The 18149-nt window shown below is 37.7% G+C and overlaps 1 protein-coding gene across 2 annotated transcripts in view; it reads right to left on the bottom strand.

Annotated features, from left to right (window-relative positions):
- Window positions 1–404: 404 nt before the first annotated feature.
- Window positions 405–18149, bottom strand: part of BRINP3 (BMP/retinoic acid inducible neural specific 3) — a 192342-nt gene continuing 174597 nt past the window's right edge. For both annotated transcript variants that reach the window (XM_074152178.1, XM_074152179.1), the window contains one exon: window positions 405–1521. In XM_074152178.1, the coding sequence (XP_074008279.1) occupies window positions 405–1521 (1117 nt within the window). The remainder of the gene's footprint in view (window positions 1522–18149) is intronic.

Genomic DNA, 18149 nt, shown 5'->3' with positions numbered 1-18149 from the left:
CAAAGTTACTACTTTTGTGGAAAAAAAAAAGAATCCCACAGCATTTCTTTTTAATAATTGTTCGGCTACAAAATTTTATTGGTATCCTTCTATGTTCCCTCTAGAGGATGTAAAGCACAAAAGCATTGCCACAGAACATATAAAATTACAAATGAAATTTATTGTAAAAAGTAGAATGTCTTCTAGACTGGTGTCAGTATTTATTTCATTCATAAACCAAAACTGCAGGTATAATATATTCATTGTCAGCAAGTTCATGTGTGTAAATTGCCATCCAACAGTATTGACTGATATAAGACAGATATTGAAAAGACAATTTAAATTTACTCTTCCAAACATAAACTGTTCCACAAGAGCACTGTAAAAACTCCTTCAAGGTTTTGTGTTGTGCTTCACATTTAGGGTTAACTACATAATTTGGTTGTGTCATAATCCACTGTGTTTGGCAATTTGGCATTAAAGGCCTGCAAAGCAGATTGAATCCTCACCACTTCACTGGTAGACAGTTTGAGTCTATGACGGAGCAAGCAAGAGAAGAGGTCTAGACGACGTTGACCAGGTGGAGAGAGTTTATTTACACGATCCCGTATCTCCAACAACTGCAAAAGTGCCGAGTCCTGTGATCCCTGAGTATAGGGGTAGTCCAGCTGCAAAATCAAGTCCCGAATCGCTTCTGGGTCAAAGTGCATGCTGTAGCCAAACACTTGGATGTTATTGATTTTCATGTAGCCCAGATTTCTTGAGGGATCAATAAATTCCAGGGGCTCATAGTAGATGCTCTCGTTGCCGTTCGGACCGTTTGACTTTATTCGACTCCTCAAATAGATGTGCACAGTTTCAAAAAATGTCTTCCACTTGTTGCCCAGTGTCAGCGTCCAGTTATAACACTGAAGGGGTAAGTCCAGTTTAGTCCGCTCCCAGTCTGGGAAATTATTTTCATTCACAGGCATAAACCAGCTCTCGGAGTGGCTGCCCCCAAAAGGGTTGACGTAAACAGCGAGAACAGGCTCTAAGGTGCTGTTTTTCGTTAGGCAAATCTGAAGAGAGAGACCCAGTATCATATGGACTAGGCTAGACTTGTACTTGTTACTCTTAAGAGTAAGGAGCATCCGTTTGCGCCAAGAAGGATCAAACCAGCTGTTGAGGCGCATGTCGTTGCTGATGAAAATGGCATGGACCTCAATTCTCCGGTCTGTCTTCTGCAATAAATACTTCATTTCCAGGTCCTGAAGGTCAGTCTCGAACCCGATGTAGTGCTCTGTCGATTCTGCCACTTCAGGCTTGCAAAGCCCTTGGCTCAGCATGTAGCCGGCATTGCAGCTCCCACAGCGGGTGCGATTGTCAGGGGCACAGCTCAAGCACGCGGAGCCATCTCCAACTGTGCAGGGAAGGAACCCATGGCAGGCAACCTGGTCATTAGGGCAGGTGCATGTGTGAGTCTCTTCAGAAAAGCTTCCCAGGAGCCCATTTTCATTGCAGTAGAGAAAGGACTGGATGCGGTTGAGCCAATAGTTGGAAGATCTGCAACATTAAAATAACTTATTTTAACACAAAGAGAGACCTGCACACAATAAATACAACCTTGCTATTTTTTATTGGAAAGAGAAAAATAAATCTGTTTTTAGTAGAAGATTAAGGCATTAAAGTCAGATGACAGCATCTCCTGTCAGATAAATACATCTATAAATTGCCTTTTAATAATGCAAAATCACAAGAGAAGTTTCCTTATAAACTCACAGACACAACAGAAACATTTGGTTCATATATTTTCTTTTTCCGTATCTCTGTCAAAGAGTCAAAGAAGCCTGACAAAGAGCCGTCTTTCTATAATTGTCTTCAGAAGAACATCTTGAAATTCTAAGCAGTTCAGATTATTTTTCCTTATACTATTTGATCAGGGAGGTGTTTTGTATGTATCTAAGTGTGTATGACTGTACAATCACTCTATTTCATTATGAAGATTTTTGTAAGTTTGCAAGCTTTCTTGTTACTGGCTGGAGCTGCTTTGGTCCATAGACAATGACCCCAAATGCTTTCCTGGAATAGCAAATAGTACCCTGTACCCCACCAAAATTGATTCAGTCGTAATTCTTCAAATGACTTCCAGCACAACCATATCCCTTACGGAAGCCACACATGGGCACGCTGTGTTTACTTTTCACCTTTGGTGATGAAATTAAAAGACCACTTTAGTGCTCTTCTTGTCATCTCACTTTGGTTTCACCAGAAGCAAAAGTTAATGTCCCACATCACACCAGGGAAACGGATACTGAAACAGTTTAGGCTGATGAGGCGCAGTCACTAGGACAAAGACAATGGGAACAACAGAATTACATGGGAATAGTCAAGACAAAAATTATCTTCTTTCTTTGTCTGCACTTTTCGGTTCTTGTTAATCCTAGCAATGCACAGTTTAAAGAACTTATTTTGGCTGCTGCAGTCAGATTTATTGTTGCCACATGAATTAAAATGGTTGTAAGGTTTCTTCCCTTCCCACTGCATTCTTTCAAAGAGAAAATGCAAAAGCCTCATTTACTGCTGACTTTTTAAGTCACATCTGAGTTTGTCTCAAGCATTGAATATTGCAGAAATATCTTTTTTATTTTTTTGCTGTTTTTTTTTTTTTCCTGACTATAAAATAAATGCTAAAACTAAAAATCTATGGCACCTTAAAGCTGATTCTTTAGAAACATGAAAATAAAAATCAGTAAAATTACATCATTGTGTACTCTAGTAACTTTGTTTAATCACTTTATTTCCTTTCTCTTTTATTGGTTGAGGGGTGGGAATCTTGGTTGTTTGGGGCTGCTTTTTTTACATACCTATAGTCTATTAGTACTTTCTAGAAGTGTAAGGAAATATAATAACATCCGTGACCTGAATGCCTAAGCACCGTTCTTCTTCGTGTTTCTTTGAAAGTCAGCATTAAGCAGAAATATTTTGGCAAATTTATTCCTTCATTTCCTGATTAAAAATCATAATGTCCTTTCTACAAGCAAGGTCAATGTCACAATATAAAAGTGACTCGAAAAATGAGTAGAACGTTAAAGTTATTGCTCTCCCAGGTGGAAGTTCCTGCGTACTTTTTCTGGATTGTTTTGACAGTAATCTGTACCTACTGGGCTTGCCCTGGCAGCTCACAGGAACTGCAGTGCAGGTGTGTTATGACCCTCTTTCCCATTATGGGATGAACTTTGCAGCCAGGCTATGCATCACAAGGTCTACCTTACTGCTAACAGCCCTATGGTATCATAGCAATCAAAACAGAGAAGATCCTTGTCCAATGGAGTGAAACTAAAATTTCAGAGGTCTCTTGTTACATCTTTTCCCTAACTCTTTATGGCTCTCTGTGCTTATTTAAGAACTGAGTTCCAAAAGCTGTTGGATGTGAAAGTCTGGGGGTTTTACTTCCCTTTAAATCTTTGGGTTATACCATTTGCTTCACAATAGCCTTTATAAAGTTGTTACCTCATTTGATTTGTTACCTTGGACAGATAACTGGACGGATTTCAAGAATATGTCATTTGCTTTTTAATCTCCAATTTTTACTGGTTACTACCAGTTGGTACCACATGACTACTGTATCAAGGCTAAGGGCGTTCAACAGCTGATATTGATCAGGGTTTTAAATGTGAGTCTTAACATCGTCTTCCACTTCTCTTGCAAACAGAAGTCCATGCCTTTGAAAAGTTTTGTTATATATTAGGAGTACATTTCCAGAAAACCTCATTTTGCTTAGATGAACTCCGAGCTTACAGCTGTGGTTTTGAATCCATCTCAGCAGAGGATAAACAATTGACAACTCACCGTAAAGATTTTCCGTCTATCACAGAGTGTCAGCCATAGAGATTAAATCTGCTTGGCTTACTCACACAAAATATCAACTGTGCTAACTGTTGTTTGTAGCATCTAATGATATGTTTGCATGATATGTTCTAGTCAGAAGAAAGTTAACTGTGCCTGAGCTCCAAAGTCAAAGAGACCCACATGACTATATTAGTTTTTCAGCAGAGATTAGTAGCCTGAATTTGGTTTCGTGCCAGCATGGACAAGAAATTTCTATATGGCTTGGAGGTTAAGCATTCATCCCGGCTTGGAGCCCAGGCACAGTTAGCTTTGAACTACACACTAGCTATGAACTTTTGGATCCTGATTTTACATACTATCTGATAAATTTGAATGAGTGAATTTTTGAATATCACTTTATTGAGGTGTTTTGGGTGTCGCTGGCAAGGTTTTGACAGTCGGAGGGGTGGGCACAGGAGTACCCTCTGTGAGAAGAGGCCAGGGGCTGTGGCATGCCAGACACAGCTGTTTCCAGCCAGCTGTTCTTATCTTGACCCACAAGTTTTTTTATCTTATTTCCTACTCCCCTCCTGTTGAAGAGGGTGAGAGAGAGCGAGTGGCTGGGTGGGTGGGCATTTGGCAGCCAGGCTAGGTTAACCCACCTCATAAGGTAAGGGAGATAATTTGCAGCTTGAAGTTGATCCCTGATATGTTTCATTTACCCTTCCTTCCTCTTAGATGTAGTGGATAGGATAATGAGGGGTTTATATATAATGTATTACTACTTATTATTCTGCTGATTATTTGGCATTGAAGTAAGTCAAAGAATGTTCTGCACATTCATTTTTTCATATAGAAGAATTTTTGGAAAAAGAGGGGGATTACTTCTCCTGTGGATACATCTGAGCATGGTTAGATGGTTCAGGTATCTGGAATGCATGGTGCACCAGGCAAAGAAAGGAAGGGAGACTGTGGCCTTACTGCAGATTGATGGAGAGAAGGGAGCTGGGAAAGCAGGGAAGAAATTCTCTTGGCCCAAAAAGGTAACGGAAAGAGGGAAAGCTGGTGGAAGAGGAGGATTTTCTATTGTTGGAATAAGCCTATATAAACCAGCCAAATTAATTTACTGGCAAGGGTTGATTTGGTTTAGGTTGTTCACTTCTCCAGCCACATGGTCTTTAAAACATTTCTTTTTTCCTCATTAATGACCCAATCTGATGTTTCTATTATTATAAGAAACAAAATCTTTAATGTCAAATGTCACTTTTTTTTTTTTTTAACTTTTAATGAGCCTACCTTCCTTCGTTTTTTGTTAAGGGATAGAAGAAGCAGTTAAAAGTCTTCATGAAATTACATAGCTACACAATTAAGTAAGTTTCCTTTCTAAAATTTAGTTATCAGTTTATAACTTAGAATTTAGCTTATTAAAACAACTTTTTTTTTTGATCATTGTTGATTACAAGGAGACCAAGAACTTTAGAGGGAAAGAGGTTTTCTCCTCATTCCAAATAAAGTTCAAAACAATAACCTTCTAATACTTTTTACATTATTTTTATTTTTTTAAACATCATTTTAACCAGAGAGATTTCAAGAAGTTCTACTTATATTTGTCTGTCTTTGATCAGTTTACAAACATAAATTCTTTTTTAAAAAATAACATCAGCTGCCTTACTTCACTGTTTTTTTTTTAAAGATGTCATTAAGGAGTACTGTTACTCTTTGTAAATTTATTGCTTCCACTCAAGTAAATTAAATTAATTAAGTGAAAGTACATAAAGTGTCAGCAATACTTACTTTATTTAAGCCACTCATCCTTAATTAGGTAAATTCACATTGGAAAGTCACTCTGAAAGATTACTTTTTCTCCTGGAAATAAAAGATCATTTAAAATTCTGGACTCTGCAGTTAAGGGCAAAGGCTTGGTTAGTAGCAGATGCCTCCTGCATCTGGAGGATGGCTGGCTGAACAGCTGCTGCAGTCAGATAGGTAGGGCTTAGGCTTTTACAGCCACTCTTTGAGGATGGAGGGCAGCTGGGGAGACACAGGATCTAACAGAAAATAGCATGTGACATCTTAGGCAACAGGCCTGTTGACCCTGTGAGAAGGGTCAATGTCAGCTTGGGACTAGGGAAAAAAGGTGTCTGGGAAAAGCCCTCCCACCAGAAAGTGGTACTTCTAGGGATGCATCTCAAGTGCCTAGGCATGGATGCAAACAGTGCAGTAAACAGGCAGAAGACATGGACACATTTGCAATGGTATGACTTCATTGGGATCACAATGATGTGGTGGGATTAGCCTGGGGTGCTTGTGATGGATGAATAGAGATCCTTTAGTGAGAACAGGCAGGCAGGGGGCATAGCTGCACTCTACACAAAGGAGTACTTTGAACTAAAATTTGTTTAATGGAACTTCCTATGTTCAAGTTTGTGCCTGTTACCTCTTGTCCTGTCCCTGGGCACCACTGAAAAAAGACTGGCCCCCTCCAGTCTGACTGACCACCACATTGTTCTGTACACATTCCCAGTGTTCTTTCACTTTTAATCAGTTTTATTTAATCATTTATACTCTCATTGTTTTGATAGTGGACTAGTGACAAAGGCTGCTTCTCTTGAGCGGTTGCTTCTGTTTATAGAAGCTAATAAATAAATTAAGACAATTAGCTTCTGAGGGAGGGTCCTCAATTATTCTTTTAATGACACTGCAAACATTATTATTTGATTTGAAAAATTCTATTTACTGACCTGATGTGTTAGTTTTCCAAACACTGAGATATAGAACTTCTGACTTCCAAGCACAGTGAAACCAGCAAGAGTCTTCCTATTTACTTCAATGAGCTTCAAATCAAAATGGTATGCCTGAAATATCTGTGCCTTCACCATTGTGCAAAATTACATTATAAGCTCTAATCAAAAGCTATTTTTGTTGAATCATACACTTGAAATCATTTTACCTTAGAAATAAAGTAATATTTAATTTAATGAAATAAAAAACTTGATAAGTATAGGATACTTCTTATCAAATTATATAATGAATTAGAGGTCCACAAAATTCTTTAGAATTTTTTTAAGTCTTCTTTTGTTTATTAATATTGAGTCATTGAAATCAACCTTTCAAAAATCGCACAACGTTACAAAAGAAGTGCTAAGTCCCGGATGGAATTTCTATGAAAACAGAAATATTATTGAGTGTCCTGTTAGCTGAATACCTGTAGGAAATAGACCATCAATCCTCTGTACTGACTTATGCAGTGTAGAACACTGAGCCACATAACCCGGGCGATTCACATACTTCTCCCCCTAAGTTAAGACCCCTAAGTTGGCTCTCCGCTATTCTGAGGTTTCAGTCTCACCTTTGACTGCAAAGAGATTCTAGTCATGTGAACCACATCTCTTGTGTGGATGAACACGTCCCAGCTTTGGAGTCCTCAACATAAGAAGGACATTTTGGAGCGAGTCCAGAGGAGGGCCATGAAGATGATCAGAGGGTTAGAGCACCTCTCCTATGAGGACAGGCTGAAAGCTGGGGTTGTTCAACCTAGAGAAGAAGAGCAATCTTCCAGTATCTGAAGGGGGCCTAGAAGAAAGCTGGAGAGGGAATTTTTACAAGGGCATGTAGTGATAGAACGAGGGCTAATGGCTTCAAACTGGAAAAGGATGGATTTAGATTAGATATCAGGAAGAAATTTTTCACTATGAGGGTGGTGAGACACTGACAAAGGCTGCCCAGAGAAGTTATAGAGGCCCCATCCATGGAAGTGTTCAAGGTCAGGTTGGATGGGGCTTTGAGCAACCTGCTCTAGTGGGAGGTGTCCCTGCCCATGGCAGGGGTTTGGAACTGGATGATTTTTAAGGTCCTTTCCAACCAAAACCATTCTGATTCTATGAATATACTTAGTTGTGTGTGACAATACTACATAAATTTTCTCAATTCTTAAAATTTACTGGGAAACAGAGAGTTAACTAATTACAGTTTAATAAGGTCCTGCTCCACCTTCTTACTTTCAAGTCTTTTCCTACTGTACTACAAGAAGATCAGGTTGCTGTTGCTAGATGATGACTCCTTGTGGGTGAACCTTCTGTTGCATAGGAAACACAAAGCAGTTGGCTACTGTGATTTCAGCTAGAATACTTACGAGGTTAAGAAAGCCTGCCATATAATCTCACCTTTACACAAGCATGATAAAAAATAGGATTAGCCAATGGAAGTCAATGTATGAGTTAACATCAGCCAAGTTTTTTATGAGAATCATCTTAATATAAATATAAATTTAAAGTGCTTTGGTAGGTGAAATAATTCTATGTGAAGTTGCACTGCACTACCTCTTTATGAAATGCTCTCCAATTCTTAACTGTTTGAAATATTTTGAAATCTTTTTTTTTTTTAGTATGAAATCGCTTTACTTTAAGAAAAAAATAATTTCTTTGAACAATATCAGTTGCAAGTTTAATCCAAAACATGTGCTTACTCTTGTTCAATACACTCTAACATTAAATGTAGGAACAAAGCAGTATGGTCACCCTATATAATAGCTGTAGCTATTTAATCATGATATGACACTTTTACCTCCTTCTCTCCCTCACTAAGTGCTTAACATCTGTTGTACATCAGATGGCTCAGTAGCAGATGATGAGTACTCAGTGAGGCAGATGCTAAGTAAAAAATTGAAGACAATTTAACAAGAAGTACATAGGCAGTAAAATACCAATCACCTGTTTTTCCCTCCTTTGGAGGCTGAGTCCAGTATAAGTCTGTAAAATAGCAACATCAACACCAAATGCACTTACAGGCATCTCTAAAATGTCCTACTCTTGATCTTGTGGGAAGTGCAAATAAGACTCAGAATACTTTGGGGTTGTGCTGTGATTTGTAACAAGAACATTAATTGCTACTAGATTTGATAATGGTATTTATGTGATTGCACTTTTCTTCTGGGAATCACAGTAAAACTATTGACTGCACAGTCCTCTACAGTCACCAGAAGGCCAGCGAGTGATTAGAAGAATGAATGTTTTTATTTTATTCAGCCTCACAAAATTAAAGCAGTACTATAACCAGAGCTCAAATAAACATGCCTGAAATTATTTCACTATGGCTCACGTTACAGGTGTGTCAGTGAGACTCTCAACGCCAGTGACACATCCTGCTAAAAAAGATGATAAAAAGGAGCGGTGCAGCTGTTCTGAGTTCACATTTTACAATTTCACAGCTGGCTCCACCCGAGCTAGATACTTTAAAGCTGATCTATATGGCCCATGGTGAAAACAAGGTAAGTATACTCTGAAGCAGGTAAGGAATAGGATAAATTTCTAAATGTACATAAAGGAAAGAAAAGCCTCTGCCTAGAGGGTTGCCTCTGCTAAAATCCCTTGCTAGCATACACAGAAAGAATATTAATTGGCTATGAAATTTTTATGGAAATGTTATTTCCATATGTTAAAATTGCTTTCGGCATAGAAGTAGATGGGGGAACTAAAGACATATAGCTTGGTGTGAGACTCCTTTATGGTGGCTATACTACAGGAAAGGGACTGCATGAACTAGGAGATTGATTCTGGGATTATGTTGCTGGGATTAATTACAATCTAAACTGAATTTACATTGGTTTATGGAAGTAAAATACCTTGTTCTGCCCTGTTAATCACATTTCGATCCTCCAGCCCTCGTGTCACCATTCTGCAGCTGTTTCCCGCTCCCACCCCCTTTCTGAAGGCTGATACTCTAGATTTTAAAACTAATAATGCATGTCACTTTTAAATTCCAGATAGTCTTTGTATTATGAGAAGTAGAGGAATTAAGCCCCTATATTTAATGATATACACCTATCACACATCATAGATATTCCAGACTAAGGAATATTTTGAAATTAAAATATTTAATATTTCAAAGGATATTTCTAATTAACCTGTTCTGACTTTATTTACAATTTGTGGCTTTAACTACATTAATATTGCACCCTTTTAATTCTCACAGAAAGGTTTTTCTAGGATGAAACATTTCTGCCACATACACCCAAGAATGGTTATAAAAAAACATTTTAAGATAACATATGAACAATTTTTTGACACTGCTACAATCTTAATGACCATTATGCTATATTGAAATAGGGATCAAAGTGCTTTGTAGTACCAGCTATTTATTTAAAGAGGTTCAAATTGTAGACAGACTTTGTGAGCTTTTGCTAAATAATGATCCATGGTATGGTAGGAACAAAGGAAATACTAGTCAAATTAATTAATGGTGTTAAAAGCAGAATGAAAGAATCAGAGGTGTTAGGAAAAATAAGAGTGTTCATGTACAGGGGGAAGAAAAATCACACACACACACACACACACACACAAATAAACCAACAAAACCCCCCACAAACACAACTGATCAAAAAACCCCACAAACCAACCCTGCATACTTCTTGATGCCAATCACCTATTGCGTATCTGTGTGTGTGTACTTGTGTTTGTAGTGTTAGCTGAGTGTAAAAATCATCTTGGGCCACAAATTATCCATTAATTCAGTGGGATTTTATGTGGACTTTCCCAGATGTATATAAAGTGTAATTATTAAAAAACCAAAAAGTTATAAAAAACTACTCTAGATGCCTCAGTGATAGTCAGATTAATATGCCCCTTTAAGACATTAGAAAAGTATCAACCAAGATTATTATAACATAATCAATCAACTTTTTTTGTGTTAAGGAAAACCAAGGAAGTATCATAAAATTGGACAAACTGAAAGTAGATCCCCCACTCCTCTACTTTTACAGAGATAGGTAAAATAAGATAATGCCACATACATAACTATAAGCAACGATAAAATCATAAAATGGTTTAGATTAAAAGGGACCTTTAAAGATCATCTGGTCCAATCACCCTGCCATGAACAGGAACATCTTCCACTACATCGGGTTGCTCAAAGCCCTGTCCAACCTGACCTTGAACATATCCAATGATGGGGCATCCACAGCTTCTCCAGGCAACTTGTTCCAGTCTCTCACTACCCTCATCCTAAAAAAAAAATTCTTCCTTGTGTCCAGCCTAAACCTACCCTCTTTCACTTTAAAAACATCGCACCTTGTTCTGTCACTACAGGCCTTGCTAAGAAATCTCCCTCCATCTTTCTCATAAGCCCCCTGTGTATACTGAAAGGACTCAATAAGGTCTTCCAGGAGCCTTCTGTTCTCCAGGCTGAACACTAACTCTTTCTGCCTTTCTTCATAGAAGAGGTGTTCCATCCCTCTGATCATTTTTGTGGCCTTCCTCTGGACCTGCTCTATCAGATCTTCCTCTTTTTATGCTGGGGGCCCCAGGGGTGGATGCAGTACTGCAGGTGGGGTCTTACGAGAGTGGAATAGATGGGGAGAATCACTTCCCTTGACCTGCTGGCCACGCTTTTTTTGATGCAGCCCATGATGCGGTTTGCTTTCTACACTGCAAGTGCACATCGCTGGCTCATGTCCAATTTGCCACTCACCAGTAACCTCAAGTCCTTCTCTGAGGGGCTACTCCCAGTCCCTTCCTCCGCCACTATGTAATGATGTCGGGGATTGCCCCGCTTGTTTCCTCGCGCTATGGCTAGCCTTTCCCTCCCGGCTAGATTTATTAGCTTTGAAAGAGGTTCACATTAAAATAGTTTGAACAATGGCCACTTGAAGCTCTTGTCTCTGTGTTCAGCTGCCCACAACGTAGGTGTAACGATGAATGTCCTGAAGGGAAGGAAAACTTATGAACAGGAGCAAAATTAAATGGGATTTTGAAATGAAAATATCTTCCACTGAATAACGTCAGATGGAAGGGTAAAAGTAGTTAATTTAGGAGTGTCTTTGGATCTTAAAATACATATAACTGTGGAGAAATTGTAGTGTAATTGCGAGGACAAGGCTTCATCAGGTTGCTTGTATATATGCTGGCATAAACCTTCTGTAGGAGGAAGTGAGCCAGTAGGGGCTTCTAAATCCAACCGGATTCCTTTGTCAATATAGATCCTGGGGCCAAATGCACAGGTTCAAAGACAGTCTAAGATGTAGCTGTAAAGTACATTTGCAACAATAACAACGTACCAGCAGCTCTAGTTTGCAGTGGAAATTCTAGAATTAATATAGAAAGTAGCCTTCACTGAAAGGTCTTCATACGTAATGCAGCAGATCACAAGAGCTATTGAAAAACGTATACCAATTATTGCATGTTTTAATGTTGTGCTTAGGATAAGAGGAAGCAGCATCCATGTTTTGGAGTATTTTATTCAAAACAGGAGTAAAATAGCAAGTTCAGATACTGCAGAAAATTTCTGAGCTGGAATATTTCAAATTTTTTTTTTTTTAGGATGATTAAAAATCATGTGAAAGGGTAGGGTAGCTCTAAACCATACTGAAAATGCAAAAAATCCCAACCCTGTGCTGACGAGCATACCAAGTCTTAATTGTGGTGAGAGGTAAATTTGGATATGGAAAGACATTTAGTGCCAGAAAAATCAGCAATTGTATGATTTTCCGGAATTAAACCTTGTTCCTACAGGTAACATCAGAGCCTCATTAACAGCCAGGAGCAGAAAATCAAGTCCATGGTTACATCTGTGAAACTGATACAAGACCATTATCGCTTCCTATTTTCCTACTGGTTTTGAAACAGGATCTCTATTCCTTTTTTAGGCATCCTTATTCCCACATAGAAATAACTGAAATAATAAATAATAATAAAAAAATCTGTTTCTGTTCTGTTCCTGCAAAATTTGTTACAACTGTAATTATGGGGTAGAGAAAATCTGGATTCTATTCCTGGATCCTTCACAATCTTTCTGTATGGCCATGACTATGGACAAGTAACTTGCTCTTTTCCTTTGTTAATGATATTTTTTTCCCACTGTTTGCCTACTTGTATTATAAATTTGGTTGTCTCTAGATGCTACTATAACATTGTCCTAATTTCAGCTGGGATAGAGTCAATTTTCTTTCTAGTAGCTGCTGTGTTTTGGTATGAGAAGGATGTTGAGGAATGTTGATAACACACATTCTTTTAGTTGTTGCTAGGTAATGCTTATATTAGTCAGGGACTTTTTCAGCTTCCCATAGAAGCTGAGAGGGAGCAGAGAAAGGACAGGCTGGCCAGGGGGATATTCCATACGACAGACGTCACGCTCAGTATAAAATGAGGGTTGGCTGGGACATAGGAATCCGTAATCACTGCTCAGGACAGACAGGGCAAGCAATCATTGGGGGGTGAGAGTGAATTCTGTTGCACCACTTTATTTTGCATATTATTTGACCACTACTAGTAGTATTATTATTTTCCTCTTCTATTACTGTTCTATTAAACTGTCTTTATCTGAACCCATGAGTGCTTTTTTTTCTTTTCCACTCCTTTTCTCCCTCTCCTCCCTACCCTACTGGGGTGAAGGTAGTGAGCAAGCGGTTGCATGGTCCTAATTGCTAGCTGGGGTTAAACCACGACAAGTATAAATACCAACAATCTGTCATTTTCTACCGTTATGTAGAATCAGAAACATTACACGAAAGCAAGAATCTCCCAGTAAAGAGTAATGATTTTAATTAAAGAATATGAAACTCAGTTCTGTATTCATTCCTCACTTACCATTATATGAAAATTAAAATAAGATTCTGAGCTCAGTGTGATTTTTTTTTTTTCTCTCACGTTATAATAACTTAAAATAACTCTAATTTTGAGCAAACCCTCAAAGTTTTAATGTGGGCACAAAACACTTTACAGGAAAAGAGAGGTTTGTTTTTCTTCCATGACATGTTTGAATAAATTGTAAGGACACTCATATTTCTGAAGGAAAATTAAAGGCTGTCTAGAAAACTTGTACCATGCTGTTTTTAAAAACAGCATGTATTTAACTTAATAATGTATAATTCTTGTAATAAGATGTCACTTGTGTTAATGGGCATAAATAAGGAAAGTACTAACATAAATGGCCAGACGTTATGTGTATAATATAAATGAGAAGACACTATCATAATAATGCTTATAAGCAAATATCAAGTAATGGCATCTCTTCTGACATTTTTGTCTTCCTTTAACAAACCCATAGCCTGAAATGCAATGTATAAATTGATAGAAAGGCTCACATTGTGTCAACAAAACAACAATTTTCTACAGATTGATCTCCAAAAAGGGAAAATTAGCATAGATAGCTGAGGGAGAGGAACGACAGTCCCACCTTAGGAAGCTATGCGAATTTTTTTTGGAATATATACAATTATGCGAAGATGAACTGATTTACCGTATAGAACTATTCCAATTGTGGAGTGCTGAGAAAAAAAAAGATCTACATATACAATTCAGAATAATAATCCTTCTTGCAGATCAATGAGATCTTTATACTTTCCACTCATCAATATAGCTAGCTCACTCTGGTTACACTAAAACACAGGAGCCACAAGCCATTGTGGTATCGGTAGCAGAAGCCAGGACATGTAACAACTCTTGCTAACCCCTCCGAATTTCTTCTGGCAGAAGCACGTGAAAATATGCAATTGTGGTATGTACCACCACTGAAATCCATTAACTCCTGTACAATACTTCATAACTTTGTCAAAAACTCAAAGTTGCTAGGATATCTCACAGATATCTAACTGAACTTTGCAAATTTTTATTTTTTTTTTTTCATGGATATTTTATTTGCTTTAGAAAAGAAGGTTGGGACAACTTGATTTGTCCATAGCTTTATTTTCTGCATCAGCATTTTAAGCTGTTAAAGTAAATCACCGATGCTGGAGTGTAGCAGTGGGACTATGTGAAAATCCTCTCCCCCTGAGAAGTGTGTATGAAGTGGAATCAACTATAAATCATACCCTGAAGAAGGGACAACTTTTCTTGCAAAGAAAGAGCATATTACTTCTGATATGCTATTTATGTAGATATTAAATCTCATTCTGTTCATCTCCTCGTTATTACAGGGTTTTATATGTGATAATACTAAAGGGTAGAAAGAAACTCTCCCCATGCTGAACAGCTTCCTTAATACCTTGGAATTTTTATTTAAGAGAGTGTAGTTTTTAAAAATCCACAAAGATTTTAGTCCCTTTTAAATTCATTTTTTGTGAAACAAACATGCTGCTTCTGGAAGGAATAGATTTAAAGAGTCTATCTTTCACAAAGAATTTCTGAAACTTTAATAACCAAAAGTGGATTGGAGCAAACAAGATTTCAAAAAAAAAAAAATATTTTAAAAGACCATTACAGAATATGTTCTTCTGCCAAGTGACTTTTAACATTTCAGAGCCTACAACAGCATATGTCTTAAGACATATCTAGCATTCTTAAAAGAATTATTTTAATTATCTTTGATTATAAGCACTGTGGGATACTAAAGACTCTGGAGGAATTCTATCGCTAATGAGGTCTCTAGTATGCTTTATATATATATCTTTGTGTATACATATATAAACACACAGTCCTCCTTAATATCCTAGGCACTCCCTGAATGATCTATCTGTCCCTTCCAGAAAGGCCAGATGCTCTCACCTGAAAAAAAAAAAAAAAGGTACAAAACCCCCTGAAAAAAGTCCTCCCAGACCCAGTCTCAGGGGCTGCCACTGAAGCAACGAAACAAGGGTTATGATGGTATTAGGGTAATGATGATGATTCTAATTAATGGAAATGAATGCTACAGTGAGATAAATTTGATTTTTTTATTTGGCATATATCAATTATAGTAAGTTTCCCACGTACAAGAAGCAGCACCAGATTGACTTTAAAAAAATAAGAAAAAGCTATGCTGAATCATTGACTGTAGTGTAACCTGCTGGTCACAACTCAAAACTTCAGAGAAACCATGTGTACTATATGCTTATGTCTCGCTGTTAAAATGTACTTCTGTTAAATGGGGTCTCTGCTATGAAACTTGTATTGAAATACAAGCAGCTTGCTTATTGCTGGAGTGTTACCTGAAGGGAGATTGATGCATAAGCTGCAGAAATTTGCAACGCTGTCCTTAGTTATTACAGAATAAAATTCCGTGTACAGCAATTTTCTGTCTTTTGCTTGATGTATTTGAATGTCATACGTATTCATTCTGAAACCTATATACAGAGTAAATAGCACATTTTTTTTACCTCATGCAGAATAGCACAACTCCTGTAGTTCAGCATCTTTGCACTAGTTCACTCAGAAAGGAAGGTTAAACTTTAAGATTGTGAATGAAACATGAATAATTTCATAGTGATAGTTTTAAAACAGTTAATTACTCAATTAACAACACTACCAAGATGTCCCCAAAAGGTTTCCACCCATTCTTCTCAGTAGTCTACAAATGCAATTGTACTTTCTGTTTATAATATTTATAATTTATAATAAAAGTGACAACAGAAAAAGCCTGAAGACATCATCCACATGGAAAATGCCAATCTGCCTTAAGAGTCTTTGACTTGAAGAGTTTCCAATCTAAGTGCAAAACAGACAAAAGGAATAAAAATAGGATGTAGGATGTACTCACAAAGGTTTTAGATATGTAGTGAGGGGATGATGACGACTGGAGGTGGATAACTACAGAGCCACTACCTAAAGTACAAGCCTGGATCCTCTGTCCTGCAGAGGATTTCCTGCTGTGCACAGTGAATACCACTGAGTAACAAGGAATAGCCACAAAACCAACCCTAAAGTCCTCAGGCAAACATATCATCCATTATTTCTCCTGTTTATCCAATACACAATCTGTCTACATGGGTTTTGGAGGTATCTTTTACATGCATCTTGATGGATAAAGTGACTTAGCATTTATATTAAAGGAACATTTACAGAGGCAGAGAGATTTTGGTGGAATCTTTTACAGCCTGCACTTTCTTTCAATGCATTAATGACTTTTCCCTTGTCTCTAGCTGCTGCCATTTTGTGGTGCTTTTGATTGACAGCAAAGGCAAGTAGGCTTGTCACCGGGAAAGTAAGCAGGGCTCCAACACCAGCACTCTCACCTTGATGCGTAATTACATTGCCTCTGCAATACTATCAGTCTCCGCTGGTAAACGGCCTGAGAAGCCCAAATCCACACATAATCCAGTGTTTTTCACAAGGCTGCTTACAACTAGAATTGTTATTCCCAGAAAGTTAAAGAAAAACTGACCCTGCTCAAATGTCGCTTGTTTGTGTGATATTGAAGTTAACTCTTAACAGCCAAACACTTATTCAAAGAAAACCAAACTGTATGTGATATAAGGGGTGCAAATGAATGCTAGATTTCTTTCTGGCAGGAGTTTTACAATCAGTGCTGCTTATTGCAATATAGTTCTGTCAAACATTACTATTATCTGAATCTATTTAATTTACCTCATTATGAACACACTCCAAAAAAACGATGGCATCAATAAAACGGACGTCTTTAGCTTCAAAGCATTCATCATCAACCACTTATACAGTCCTACTATTTTTAATACTAACCTGTAGCCCTGTGAGAAACCACGTGCTGACCAGGAGCTGCAGCTCAACTATTTAATTTTAAAAATATTTAAGAAGAATATCATCTGTCCTTGCAAACAGTAGTATGCTGTAACTTTTATTCAAATACAACTTGACTGAATTATCTAGCAGTTTCCACTGGCTGTTTTTAGTTTCTGTTGAAACCATTTCAATTGTTACTTTTCATATAGACTGGATTACTGCATAGACCACCTGTCCAGGTATGGATACTTGAACTCTTAAATGAATTATCTATATGCTTAACTCCAGAAATAAAGGATTTGTTGGGTACTATAAGACCATTTCCATTTCCCAAATAATTGAGATGGTTGAGAAAACTTGAAGTGCCATGGCATAATCTCTGATGTGCCCTACTATATCCCGCAGGTTGAGGATTGCAACAATTTCCCAACTTCTATATGAAGAAGGTATTAAGGTAAAAGTAACAACTATGAAGAGAAGAGGAAAAGGTAATTCATCTGAGTTGCTGTGGGAGAAAGCCTTTTTTGCTTGCCAAGGGGGTTATTGCTTTTGGTACATACTGATCTGTCATTTGATTGATTCTTTCTACTGACATTACTTAAAATTTCCTACTGATGTTGACTATGGTTGTCAAGGAGGTTGTTTTAGAGACCCTTTAAATTTTAAACTGTTTAATATAGTTTAGATTTTGGTCTTTTACAATTTGCACCATGAATAAAATGATTACGCTTTTTAGCTAAGCATGTAAAACATAAAACCACTCGAATGAGTTTAAAAGCACCATATGTAATGCCAAGACATAACTCCCACCCCCAAGTCAAGGTACTTATCCTTCAGGTAATCCTAAAGTCAAGTATAGTTCTCAAGTACATGAACAGAAGGCAGAAAGCAGTAAGACTGAGAATTCTGATAGGACGACTCAGATAGCTAATTCCCGTGCCCTTTGCTAAAGCACGAATCACAACTCAGAGTCAGGGAACT

Source organism: Numenius arquata, chromosome 8 (assembly GCF_964106895.1).
Source record: "Numenius arquata chromosome 8, bNumArq3.hap1.1, whole genome shotgun sequence".
Taxonomy (NCBI): domain Eukaryota; kingdom Metazoa; phylum Chordata; class Aves; order Charadriiformes; family Scolopacidae; genus Numenius; species Numenius arquata.
Note: the sequence above shows the minus strand (reverse complement) of the source record. Positions and strands in the feature narration are given on the sequence as shown.